Source organism: Lycium barbarum, chromosome 12 (assembly GCF_019175385.1).
Source record: "Lycium barbarum isolate Lr01 chromosome 12, ASM1917538v2, whole genome shotgun sequence".
In the NCBI taxonomy this organism is placed as follows: domain Eukaryota; kingdom Viridiplantae; phylum Streptophyta; class Magnoliopsida; order Solanales; family Solanaceae; genus Lycium; species Lycium barbarum.
Window position 1 is genome coordinate 64703171 of NC_083348.1, and position 12257 is coordinate 64715427.

Genomic DNA, 12257 nt, shown 5'->3' on the forward strand with positions numbered 1-12257 from the left:
AGTCAAACAAATCTTTTGACATATTTAAAAGAGATAAGACGTAGAAACACGCCTAAACTATAGTGAAATTGCCACTTACACATGTAAATTTATGCAGGAATCCTGTCACCCCTTAAACCATTTTTCTTTTCTTTTTTGGTGGTAGTATTTATCCCCTTCATTAATCACTTGATAAAAAAAATAAGTGAAAACATATCATGTGCATACACACGTTATACCCGACAAAAATAGAGATGGTTGGCACATAATACTCTTGAAATAAATTAAGCGGGAAAAATGTCTTCTAGGACCTGTTTGGCCATGAGAATTTTTCACTTTTTTTTGAAAAATTGTTTCACTTTTGTTTGAAAATAAACGTTTTGTCATGAAAATTTCAAATACAACTTCATTTGAAAAACACCTAAAATCTTATTTTCACTTCTTTTTTTTCACTTTCAATACATTCAAACAACTAAATATTTTTTGCAAAAGTTATAACCAAACACAACTCCATCTCCAACTCCAACTTCAAAATTTCAAATAAAGTGATTTTTTTTTTTTTTTTTTTTTTTTGTTTTCATGGCCAAACGCCTACTTAGAATGAATGAAGTATTCGGATATTAATTACTCACTCGTTAACATGCTCAAGCAAATTATATGAAGATTGAGTAGGCAAATTATCGCATGTCGATTGTAATGAATCCAAGGGCGGAGCTAGGTAGACATGAGGGGTTCGAACCTGGGCGAAAAATTACAATATATATACAATGTTAAAAAAAAAAAATGTATATAAAGTAGATAGTGAACCCTCCTAGCTTCTTCATGTATTTACTTCCTCCTATTTTTGAACCCCTAGGTGAAAATTCTAGCTCTGCCACTGAATAAAACATAAAACTTAAAAAGAATTTAACGTTGGATTCGCGCCGTGAAGTAAAAAGAATCTAACGTTTGGTTTTACTATACATGAGTGAAGCAGTTTCATTTCCATTTAGAATTGTGTTCCTTGTTGTACTATACATTAGTAGTACTATGTGATTAGGATATTAATAATCATGAGATAATAATTTAATTTAACACCAACTCAATTTTCATGTTAAAATGAAAATTATTAAGCTTTGTCGTCGTGTCTTCAAATATTCAATTGCCAATGAGTCCCGGCAAATAAGCAAAGCTAATGTATACTACTATCTCTTATTTGGCAAATTGGACACTGGGACACCTCTATACTTGTATCGAATAGCTATGCTGATGAAGGAATGCGGAAACAAGTTAAACAACTTAACGGAATAAGGAATTAGCTTTAAAACTACATTAAATGAGCCAACAATTAGTCCCTATTAACCAGTCTTAAGCAGTTGGCCCCTTGAACTATACTATAAGTTTGATTAACTACATACAGAAATGATCTTAAACCACCTGGTAAGAAACGAGAAAGAAATGAACAAGAAGCCATTAAATGGGTACAAGAAGTGTATGTTTCCTGGACTACTGTTAAAACTCTTAAAAGTAGAACTTACTCGCCTTCATCTCTTAGTATCAAAACAGTACCAAGAAGGCATTAGCAGATTCTGCCTACAAACAGATGATTTGAAAAGTAAAACATGAGACACCTCACAAGTTCCATGCATGGATGGTGAAGGCCACGGAGCCCGCTTCCATAGAGCGGTTTTTCCCTTCTTGTGTAGTTCTCTATTGGATGACTGAGCCACTGTTTGTACTTCCAAATTCTACCAAAAGCTAATTTGTAAAGCGGACAAAATCTGAGTGGCAAAACAATGCACGTGTAAGAAACTGCTATTTAGTCAGGAGAGGGGAAAAACTCATAAGTTTTGAGGAGCAAGTTCCAGCCTCTTCTCTTCCGGGCTTCAAAATTACATTCATCATATGAACTGGATGCGCCTAAAGATTTCTGAAAAGTGCCTAATGCCAGGTCTCTTGATTGAGTAACAAAAATCAGTAATTTCCTCTTTCGACTCACTCACCAAAACGCTGGCTCCAATGATACTGCAGTAAAACGGATGCCAGTACGGCTATCAAAAACAAGAAAACTGAAATAAGGACAACCTTGAGATCAAGCTGTCTTGCATCTATGTTCCGAGAGGCATCAAGTCTGGTTGAAGAATCAGTAGTTTCCTCTTTTGACTCGCTCATCAAAAAGTCTCCAGAACCATTCTCCTCCTGAAAATAAACAAACAGAAACAACAGGGTCACAACAGAACTAGGCGCCTTTTCTTTGTTAACTTGTCAACCAAATAACCTTAGCTTTGGGGTGAGCGCAAAGTAATCAAATGTTTTTCACTTATAGGCACAGCTAAGGTTATTGGGTTGATAATGGGATGTACAACATCAGAAAATAATAGTTGACTGGCATCTAAATAGTAAATCAAATTATCAAACTACTGAAACAAACAGAAGAGCATATGATTCATGTATAAAAATAAGCATAAGACCGAATAAAGCGTGTACCACCTTAGTTATTGATGTGAACTTAGATTTTTCTTCCTTGCATTCATTTGGAGAAGTTACAGCAGAAAACTCAGCCTTGGCAAGCACGGATTCCCTGGTATCTTTTCCATCACTTTGCGGAGACAGCGAAGGAACTTCATCATTTTGCTGAAAAAGCTTCTTCTGGGCCTTATTTTCCATTATCAGCAAAGCTATCTGAACAATTTTGCAGCAAAAACACTAATTTAGATGAGAAAATTATGCAATCATGCCCCAAAATAATATTGTCTTCACACAATGCTCTTATTCAAACATTTAATCCAAATGAATTATCTTCCATTAAGAAGTCATGCACTGGCAAGGAAAATAAATAACCAACTTCAACCACAAAAGGCCAAAGTCCAAAACTGAATAACTTGTCCCAGCTAAGCACGTCTCAGATTCCACTAATAAATACTTTCAAAAGACTGACTAACTAATTTTTATATCAAGCAAATCTTATTAATAATGCTAATAACGTCTTGTATAGCTCTTTCAACTCTTCCTTTTCAGCTAATTTCTTCCAGGAGTAAGAGCAAATGTTGCAATGATAGGTTGCAGTCATAATTAAGAGCAAATGTTGCAATGGAAGGTTGCAGTCATAATTATCAATAAATACCATTAATTTTTCAGGTGTGCACAATCTGGCTCTACTTTAGCCCATTTTCATTTCTTTCCCTTGACCTTAACTGTTTTTTGCTCGGTGAAAGGAGCCATTGGAAGTGGTACAAGTGTTAATATTATAGGAAGAATGGCGCTTGAATCTGTGAACCTGTAGGCAGTGGCGGAGCTAGGATTTCCGCCGAGGGGGTTCAAAATATAAAAAAATAAACATACGAAGAAGCCTAAGGGGGGTTCAACATCTACTATATATACATAAAAAATAATTTTAACCTTGTAAAAACAGTGTTTTTTTCCGCCGAGGGGGTTCGGATGAACACCCTCGGCTTTATGTGGCTCCGCCACTGCCTGTAGGGACCATTGAAAACTAGAGAATACACGACGTTTAAAACTATTCTTTGTCAAACAATAATATGTGTGTGCATGGAGTGTGGATGTGTCTATTCGTGTCTGTCCATAAATGTTTATCAGTAAGAAATACTTCTAATGATTACAGCGTGAGGTATATGGTCACGAACTCTGAAAACTTAACCAAATCCAGAGCGAGAAAATGTCAAAACTAGACCGAATGAACAGATGATGTTGCTGAAGCTAGTAAAAAGGAAAAAGACAAAAGGCATCAGCCACATAAACGAACTTGCACACACAACAACTGCATTTTAGAAGCCATTAAATTTATGAAGCTGTAAGTTTACACCAACGTCCAAAAAATTAGTAATTTTCTGACACAAAATGTTGATTATCCAAATGCCATCTCATTGTTAGACATAACTCTAGGCTGTTTCAGATTAGTAACTAGTATTCAATTAGGCACAGTCCTCAATTCGCTTTTAGGCCCATTGACCATGTCAATTAGAAAAAAAAAACTCGATAGAGTAGAGGAAAAGGAAAGTCACAAATGTTATCAAGATAATTACAGTAGGAAATGACAAACCTGCTTTTCAAGTCTCTCTCTTTCAAGAGCCAATTGCAAAATTAGATCTGTTATCAATTTACTCCGGAAGTTAATATCTCGGGCAGTTGCCTTCTTTGTTTCCTCAGCTTGGCGTAACGATGCCTCCAAACACACCAACCTACCCCTTACAAAAGTTAATTCTTCATTGAGATCTGAGTTAGATTCTGACAAGATAATGCACTTTTCTTCAGCACCCTCCATCAAACTTTCTGCTTTTGAAACCTTTAGTTTTAGATCCTCAATCAAATCTTCCATGTCTTTGATTGTAGAATTCAACATGATTTGCTTCTCTTGACTAGCTTCAGCAGATGCAACCGCATGCTGAAGTCGAAGCTCAGAGTCCCTCAGCTGCTTTTCAAGCAGATTTATTCTCTCACTACTACTGCTTTTCAGGAGGTTCAGCTCTTTGTCAAGTTCCACATTTTCTTCTTTCAATATTTTACACTCATTTTCTGCTGTATCAATTCTTCTCTCTGCTTCAGAATTCTTTTCCTTCAACGTATGGATTGTATCTTCCATTTCATGGATCTCGGATTCTAGCTCCTGACTTTTCTTTGTATAATTGGACAGCTGCAACTTAGAGTCCTCCAACCGTTTTTCAAGAGTTTTAACCTTGTCCCCGAGCTCTTTAGAACTGCTTTCAGACTTCCCTAGTAAGTTCTCTTTTGCTTTTAAATGTTCCTCCATTTCTTGAAGTTTAGATTGTAAGCAGCTTTCTCTCTGAACAGTACCGTTCAGATTAAAATGTGCCATCTGGAGTCGATCAAGTAGTGCTTTTGAAATTCCTAAGAGGACTTCGGCAGCATTCTCTCCCTCAAACAACCTTTGCCAAGCATCTTCAATTTCTTCCTCCATGCAGAAAGCTTCTTGCTGCAACCTGACTTCTAATTCCTCTTCAACCTGTCTAGATTCAGTAAGCTTCTTCTCAAGATCTAACTCTCGGGCCAAAGACTTCTCCAGCATCCGCAGAATGTGTCTCTGCTGTTCAACAGTCTGCATTTTTATCTTTGTCTTTGGAGTTAAAAGAGCATCACTGTTGAAGTAGTCCGCTGCCTCTCCATCTTGCCCTGTCAAGCATCAAGTATGATTAGAAAAAGTATGATTGATGATGTCCCACAAATTACTTGTTATTAAGCCAAGCACGTAATAGCAACAAAATGCCTTGTGCAGAGAGCAGCAATCAATATTTCCTGGTCCAGACATGCAGGGCAAAAAGAAATAAAATCATTAAATATTTGCAGATATTCTTCTTTTCTCCTCTCTTCCTATTTCTATATATTAATTATATCCTAAGGGGTGGTCAGCTTGGGAGAAGGTTGCTGGGATAAGTAAAATTGCAAAGAGAATAAAACACTAAATACTGCTCAACACGAAATTAACAGGCATCCACTTATCGAGAATAATAATAATAATACTCCCTCCGGATCAAAAAGAGTGTCCACTTAGCCATTTGCACACCCCTTAAGAAAATACTAACTCCTAGAGAAAAATAGGTGATTTGATAAAACTGCCCCTAATCTAATAAGTATTGGGATTTGATCACATAGCACTTCATAGGGGCAAATCTAGAAAAATAAGGTTAATTCTTTCTTGATTTGATAAGTGGACCCTCTTTTTGACCCAAGGAAAAAAAAGGCTAAGTGGAGATTCTTTTTGACCCAAGAAAAAAAGACTAAGTGGACACTCTTTTTGATCCGGAGGAAGTAATAATAATAATAATAACAATAATAATAATAATAATAATAATAATAATAATAATAATAATAATAATAATAATAATGATAATGATGATGATGAAGAAAATAAACTCACAATTTTGATCCCCCTGGGAGGTTAGGATAATCCCATGGAAGTTGGTACATTGCATCTTTAATTCTAAAAGGTTGTCCTGCGACTGCTTGAGGGATTTTTCACTGTCATGTAACTTCTCTTCTATTAAAATGAAAGCCTCATCATCCACATGCCCATGTGAAGATATGACCTTCCGCACATTCTCAATCTCCACTGCAACAGTGGATAATAAACCGCCTAGCTCCCTCACCTCCGAATCTAGGACCCCAGATAAGAGGTCAAACTCAATTGCCTTCTCAACAATGTCATTTGAAGTGTGCTCCTTCTCGGAGGCAAAAGCCTCAAAGTCACTTTCTCTTGTTTCCACATGCATCACAAGTTGATCTAAATTAACTAGTTTCTCAGAGAAACATGCTAAGTCTAGTTCAAGCCTTGTTAAAATCTCCCCGACACTTTGTATTTCTTGCGTGACATTACCACTGGATGACAAAACTTCTAGAGAGTCGATAGTATTTGATTCTGCCTCCACTTCATTGGCGTTAACTCCTTCAATGGAAGCAGACGCATTATTCTCTGTGTCAGCATCCATTAGTCAAACCCGATTTTTGAACCTGAAAGATGAACCAATACCAATATTTTTAGAAGCAAAAATGGGAGAAGGTGAAACATAGAGGTAAAAAGCAATAAGAGAATCGCACAGTTTATTGAGTATAAAAAGTACCAAAAAAAGATGGTTTTAGTACATACAATAGTCAAATCACAATTGAAATTACTGATATCAGCATTCAATATACAGTAATGGCAATAATAATCCAATTCCTCAGAAACATCGTTGAGATATAATTCAACAAACCCATCGAAAGATAACTCCAATCATTAATTAAATTTTCATTTTCAATTAACCAACCATAAAATAAATTAATTTGCAGCACTCAATTTCATATTTGGAATTGTACTACACCTAGGGGAGATATGCAAAAGAGAAGCCCAGATTTAAAAGAGCAAAAGAACTTGCATACTAGAAGAAATGGAGTCATTTATTTGAAGAAAATGATGAAGAAAGAACAGAAACCAAAGAAGTACAAAAGCATAAGTAGTAGATGGATAGGCGTTACTTACAACCAAAAAAATAGATGGATAGGCATTACAAACTCGAGAGAAGAAGAAGAACACAATGACAAAGAGAACGTTGAAGAGTACACGGTGATGACCCCTACTATTCAAATAGAACACTGTCATGTTTCCTCTCTTTTTTTATCTCTTCTATTTTCTCATGTGTTAAAGTAAGATTCAAAGAGTCGACCACTTCCCGTCGGGATCTCTAGTCTCAACTCCTCAGAAGTGCATAGAGCGATAACACCTCGTTCGCATTGGTTCATGGCTTTAAGGGACAAGTCATGGCACTTAATAACACTAACGAATACCCGATTAATAGATCTCTCTGGTAAACATGTCCTCTTAAACACCAGAAGAACCAAAAGAAGCCAGAAGGTTAAAGGATGTGAGAGTACACATACTCCCACTGCAGTTAAAGCTTAGAAGTGATCGTTCACATATACTGACAATTCCATGGGGGTGTACTGCTTTTGAAATCAGCTCCCATAAGTGCACCTAATTAAGATGTTGATTGGGTATGGAAGTACAAAGACAATTCCCGATGTGTAAAAGCTGTATAACGAGTCTCAGCTATGCAGCTGCCAGCTAGTATACATTAACAGTTAACACCAGTGCGTGACTTTAATAACTATCTAAGGGAAAGGGACAAGAAGATATGGTACGACAACATATGTAAGAAACCTTCAGAAAAATTTACTCGTACAGCGAACACCTTGAACCATCAATCAACAATTGTATGAGGAGAAAAACATACGCATAGGAGAGCCATAAGAATAAATCGATTTAGCACAGAGATAAGAGTGTGAGATGGAGCTTCCATGGCAGAAAACAAATAAACAGTAAGCTTTAAGGTATCCCAGTATGGTAATAAATATAGCTAAAGGCAATGTCAGAGACTCTGAAATAAGAATGCTAAAAGAACACATTTTCGCTTATGATTGATCGAAAAGAGAGAATATACATGTTTTGGATAAAAGACCTCTAAGAGCTTTTCTACGTAGGTTCTAAAATGAAAGCTATTCCCTCAATTTTGGAGGAACCTTGAAACGTTCTAGTCACGCATTTTAGTAGGCGTACTTTATCATATAACCAAGCTACAGATAGTGAAGACAGAGCGTCAAAATCTTCAAAGATACTTGAAATGCATTCAGCAGAGACCTAGAATGAAATACTGGCTTTAACATTTTCATAACTCTAAAAAAATCAGCAAAATTATAAATATAATGTGCTTGTAATAATCCTTCCACTTTGCCGCCTCCAAACCGTTCCTAATTTATCTCTTTCATTTTAACAGTTCATTATTTTTACGGAAAAGGGTCAAAATTACCCCTGAACTTTGAAAAATAGTTCATGTATACCCTTCGTTATACTTTAGGGCCAATTATACCCTTACAGTTATACTATGGGGTCAATTATACCCTTATGACTAACGGCTGCCACGTGGCATCATCCCAACCCTTCAAAATTATTTTACCCTCAAATAATTTTTTACCCACTAAAATAACTCAACCCGACCCGATTTTTTTTTTCGAGCAAAAATAATACGGATATTTTTTCCAGGAAAAAAAATAAAAATAATTTCGTATTATTTTTGCTGGAAAAAAAATTGTTGAGTTATTTTAGTGGGTAAAAAATTATTTGAGGGTAAAATAATTTTGAAGGGTTGGGATGATGCCACGTGGCAGCCGTTAGTCATAAGGGTATAATTGACCCCATAGTATAACTGTAAGGGTATAATTGGCCCTAAAGTATAACGAAGAGTATAAATGAACTATTTTTCAAAGTTCAGGGGTAATTTTGACCCTTTTCCGTTATTTTTACCCTAGATTTGTTGTTGTTGTTTGTAGTTCATTACAGTTTCAACCAAATCAAAATACAAGTTTTATGTTCTTCCTCTTCCTTTTTCTTTTGTTTGGCATGGAAAAAGATTTTTCCCAATAAATGTCTTCCTTGACGAAAAAAAAAATCATTCTTTGTATCACCTTGAATTGTTGAAAATGTGTTTGAAGATATTTTCCACCAAAAGAGAAATGACAAGAAGTCATTTTCCTTAACAAATATCTCAAATCATACTCCATATTACTTTCTTTATCAACATTTGATACTCAAAATTAACACCAACACACTATATTACTTTTAAACCCAACTAAACAGTGGAAAATGGAGATTTCTCATCCAATACAGCACTATTATTCTATTAACACACCCAACTACAATAATTAATTAAAATAAACTAAAAGGAAACCTTAAATTATTCCAGAAAAAATAAATATTTCCACTCAATTCATTTTTCACATCATCTGACAAACCCCTGATCCAAATTACAAAATTTAACTCAAAAAGACTTCAAAGATAGAACTTTTCAACACCCATCTCAATAATTCATAAATTAAATCAAACCCAACGAAAAATGATAAATTTTAACAATAAAGGAAAAAAAAAATACTCTACAGGATCAAGAAAAAAAATTACTTTATAGGATCAAGAAAACAAAAACAAATTTGCCTACTTATTCAAGAAGTATACGTGCATCAACTAAGGAATAAATACGAAATGATATTATTAAGCAAAGTTTATAGAAGCGTACCTTCTTGAAAATTCGCGGGTTAGTGTGAAAATTGATTTACTCTTTTTAGTTCATGTGAGTTTTTATTTTTAGCAGTTATGTATACTGCAGTCTAATCTTCATCTAGTATACACGTGATGGTCACGTGGTTACTTTCTCGTGGCCACGTGTTCTTTTGTCAGCTTTAGTTGAAAGGTTTAAACGGGGCTGGTAGAAAAGGAAAAGGGCAATTTGCACGATTGGCGTTATTCGGGGGTGCTCTTAAATTTTGTGTCTCTTTCGGGTTCAAATTCAACGTTCAATCAAAAATTAAAAAAATCGCAAGATAGAATTTAGTTTTGTAAGGCAAAGTTTTGCCTACCTTCAAGTAGAGTTTCAAATATTGTCTTAAGTAGAGTTTTGCCTTAAGGCATAAGACAAAATTCTACCTTAAGATAAAGGTTTGCATTAAGGCATAAAAAAAAATATTAGCTCAGTTGGAATTCTGCAAAACTCTGTCTTAAGACTTAACTTTTGCTCAAATAGGTCTAATTTTGCTACGAAACTCTACATTGCGATTTTTTTTTATTGAGTCGGAGTTCGAACCCTAAATATCATGTTATTAGGCAAACGACAAAAATTAAAGACCATCAATTTGAGGGACAAAATTATAAAGACCAATGCCTTTGAAGGCCAATCCGCACAAAAACATGAAAGGAAAATGGGCAATTTGCAGGATTTTCCTTCGCTGGGGTGGTCTTTAATTTATGCCCCTCAAATTGGTGGTCTTTAACTTTTGTCCTTTACTAAAAATTCTTTGGTTTTGGATTCGAACCCTCGTTCAGTCAATTTTTTTTTTTAAAATTGCAAGATAGAGTTTGGATTCGCAAGGCAAATTTTTGCCTTCAAAACTCTGTCTTAAGGCAGAATTTGGACCTTAAGGCAGAATTTGAATGGGCGGCAAAACTCTGCCTTAAGGCAGAATTTGCATGGCCAAAATTTTGCAAAAATTCTGCCTTGCGAATTTTATTTTTTTTCCTTACTGAGTTGGGGTCCAACCCGCAACCTCGGAGTATTAGGTGAAGGGCAAAACTTAAAGACCACCAATTTGAAGGACAAAACTTAAAGACCACCCCAAATGAAGGCTAATCCGAAAAAAAAAAAAAAAAATGAAGGAAAATGCTATGTGGATTGATATGTTGGCCCATTAAGTGCCTCGTCTGCTATTGAGCCCTTTTGTATTTTGTTGAGGAGAATGGACAATTTGCACAATTGTTCTTATTCAGGGATGGTTCACAATTGTTCTTATTCAGGGATGGTTGCAAGCAAACTTTTGCCTAGGCAAAATTTCTGAGAAGCTTTGCCTTGCGAAATTATTATTTTTTTACTAAGCGGGGGGTTCGAATCCAAAATTTAGGTGTATTTTCGATCGCTTTTTTAAACGAAGGCCAAAAAATTAAAGACCGGCAATTAGGGACAAAAATTAAAGACCGGCAGCGTCTTTGAAGGGAAATCCGATAAAAAAAAAAAAAAAAGGAGGAGAATGATTATGTGGAGTCATTTGATTCCTGGAATAAGGATAATAATCTCAGGATAAGATGGAGAATTATTTTATCCTGTATTTTGTAAAGAGAATTAATTAGTCCGAAACTAAAATGATGATACTATTATCCTGTATAAAAGGTGGGATAAATTAATCTCATGGGACTAACGTCCAAATCTACTCATTAAAAAGAAAGTTTATACGGTCACATGCAATATAATTTACCCAACTATGAGGCGGGGTCGAATCACACAGAGAATAATATAAAGATGATTAAGAAAGTAAAGAATTAAGCCAAACGCACTTCAATATTTGAATTTTAGTTTAAGAACTAACAAAGATAAAACTAATTAGAAAGCGGGTAAAATGATCAATGGTCACAAGCATGAATACAAGGGACTCTCAAGTGACGATTCAATGTATTTTAAGAATTTATAACTAAGAGCGCGTCTATGTTAAAAGATAATAATTTTCTAAAACTCTATTGAAAGTCTTTCAATCAAATCAATGAATTTCACTCTAAGCTTTTCCAAGCCTTAGAGTGTGATATTAGGCACAATCAATTTAATATCAAGTTAACTATCCTATTCCTAGCTCATGTTATTAGATAAGGTTTAAAGCCTCAAATCCTTGTTAATTAATCTTTCCAACCTCAATTTTCCTCTTCCGAGCTCAAATCGAAGTAAATAGGTGAGTCCTAGGGTTAGCTAATCCCGTAAGAAACAATAAAGAACAAGATTAATTGAAGAAACAAAGACCTACTTAATTAGAAATAAAAATCCTTCAATACATAAGCATAACAAGATTTTTAATCCAAAACTTGGACAATGAATATTTCATAAACAAGATTCAAGTAGTGGAATGGATTACTACATATTTAATACATAACATGAAATTGAAGAAAGTGTTAAAAATTTGCTCATTAAAGTGTTCCAATCTTCTTTTCTAAAGTGTTGATGATGAAACCCTAACTCTCCAAGTTTGAAAATGGCCAAAGACGAGAATAATGTCTCCCTAAGTCATGCTCTTATAGCTCCCAATTTTTCACATCCAAATATGACCAAAACAACCCCAAAATTTCAGATTTGCAGATCTGGCCGTTTTTGTATTTTTAGCTACTTTTCTCATTTTCTTCAATTTGACTTCTTTTATTTTTATTTGGTTTCTTTCTTGATCACTTCTAAATCATATAAATCTATAAAATGGAAGTACACGATATTAAA

General features: G+C 35.0%; 1 protein-coding gene across 5 annotated transcripts; it reads right to left on the bottom strand.

Annotated features, from left to right (window-relative positions):
• Positions 1-1257: 1257 nt before the first annotated feature.
• On the bottom strand, positions 1258-9689 carry LOC132625186 (WPP domain-interacting tail-anchored protein 1-like). Of its 5 annotated transcripts, XM_060340009.1 has the most exons (6): positions 9534-9689; positions 5852-6441; positions 4019-5106; positions 2449-2640; positions 2044-2157; positions 1258-1739 (listed from the first exon to the last, which is right to left on the bottom strand). In XM_060340009.1, the coding sequence occupies exons 2-6, from the start codon at positions 6417-6419 to the stop codon at positions 1707-1709; spliced, it is 1995 nt and encodes a 664-aa protein (XP_060195992.1). In that variant the 5' UTR covers positions 6420-6441; positions 9534-9689; the 3' UTR covers positions 1258-1706. The 5 variants fall into 5 exon arrangements, with proteins under 5 accessions (XP_060195992.1, XP_060195988.1, XP_060195991.1 ...); XM_060340005.1 differs by having other exon boundaries at positions 1258-2157; XM_060340008.1 differs by lacking the exon at positions 9534-9689 and adding an exon at positions 9456-9492 and having other exon boundaries at positions 1258-2157.
• Between the last annotated feature and the right edge of the window lie 2568 nt (positions 9690-12257).

What these genes read in the sequence shown, in the direction of transcription:
- LOC132625186 (XM_060340005.1), bottom strand. Translation starts at nt 6,419, where the DNA reads ATGGATGCTGACACAGAGAATAATGCGTCTGCTTCCATTGAAGGAGTT. An exon ending in CTCCCAGGGGGATCAAAATT is followed by an intron (nt 5,107 to 5,851) that starts GTGAGTTTATTT and finishes GATGCTTGACAG; the next exon opens with GGCAAGATGGAGAGGCAGCG. An exon ending in AGTTCACATCAATAACTAAG is followed by an intron (nt 2,158 to 2,448) that starts GTGGTACACGCT and finishes GTTTATTTTCAG; the next exon opens with GAGGAGAATGGTTCTGGAGA.